Source organism: Trypanosoma grayi, assembly GCF_000691245.1.
Source record: "Trypanosoma grayi strain ANR4 Tgr_2402_V1, whole genome shotgun sequence".
Lineage (NCBI taxonomy): Eukaryota > Euglenozoa > Kinetoplastea > Trypanosomatida > Trypanosomatidae > Trypanosoma > Trypanosoma grayi.
In genome coordinates this window covers 1-748 of record NW_008828020.1, presented here as the reverse complement: position 1 = coordinate 748, position 748 = coordinate 1, and the positions used below count along the sequence as shown (strand labels likewise).

Here is a 748-nt window from a genome sequence, read left to right as displayed (position 1 = left end):
CGGCTGCGCTCCATGGTAGAGGCGAAGGCCGGCGTTGAAAGCAGCCTGGAGGCCGTGACTGCGGAGCGTGACGGGCTGAAGGAGGAGCTGTCAGCTACGAAGGATGAGCTGACGGGCCGGCTGCGCTCCATGGTAGAGGCGAAGGCCGGCGTTGAAAGCAATCTTCGTGTTTTGGAGGAACGTTTGAGCGAGGCTTTGCGATGCTCTGAGGAGGAGAAGTGTGGGAAAATTTCAGTTTGGCAGAACAGGCTTTCTTCTCTGGAAGAAGAGAAGAAAAAGCTGTTGGATTATCTGAGTAGTGAGTGAAGGTGTGTGAGGGTTTTGGAGACGCGGCTGAGGTATCTGCGCGCGGTTTTGCAAAACCAACGAACATTTTTTTTTTGTGTATATTCTGTGTGTATTTGTAGAGTGACTTACATTCTACAACCCATTTGCTGTTCTTTTGGTAGTTTTATTTTCTGTTGGTAGCAAGGAGATACACGTTGTGATGTGTTTTGCTCTTGTGTCGTTTGGCTGCGTCTCATTTTTGCGGGAAATATCCTTTTTTGTTTTGTTCTTAGTGGTGATTTTCTGAGATGTCGCGGTCTGAAGACAGAGACTCGGTGAAAGTGTCGGTGCGTGTGAGGCCAATGAATGCCCGTGAAGGTGGCGATACTGGCGTCATTGTTGCGAGTGCGAACCAGCACACCGCCCAAGTGAAGCTGACTGCGATCAAGACAACAAAAGAGCAGAAGAGCGCTGCGAACAC

General features: G+C 50.0%; 1 protein-coding gene across 1 annotated transcript; it reads left to right on the top strand.

The window, feature by feature from the left end:
• DQ04_24021000 (hypothetical protein) lies at positions 1 to 306 on the top strand (the record flags this gene model as incomplete). The annotated part of the gene is made up of 1 exon (XM_009318204.1): positions 1 to 306. A coding segment is annotated over one exon (306 nt), but the record flags the coding sequence as incomplete, so codon positions are not given.
• Between the last annotated feature and the right edge of the window lie 442 nt (positions 307 to 748).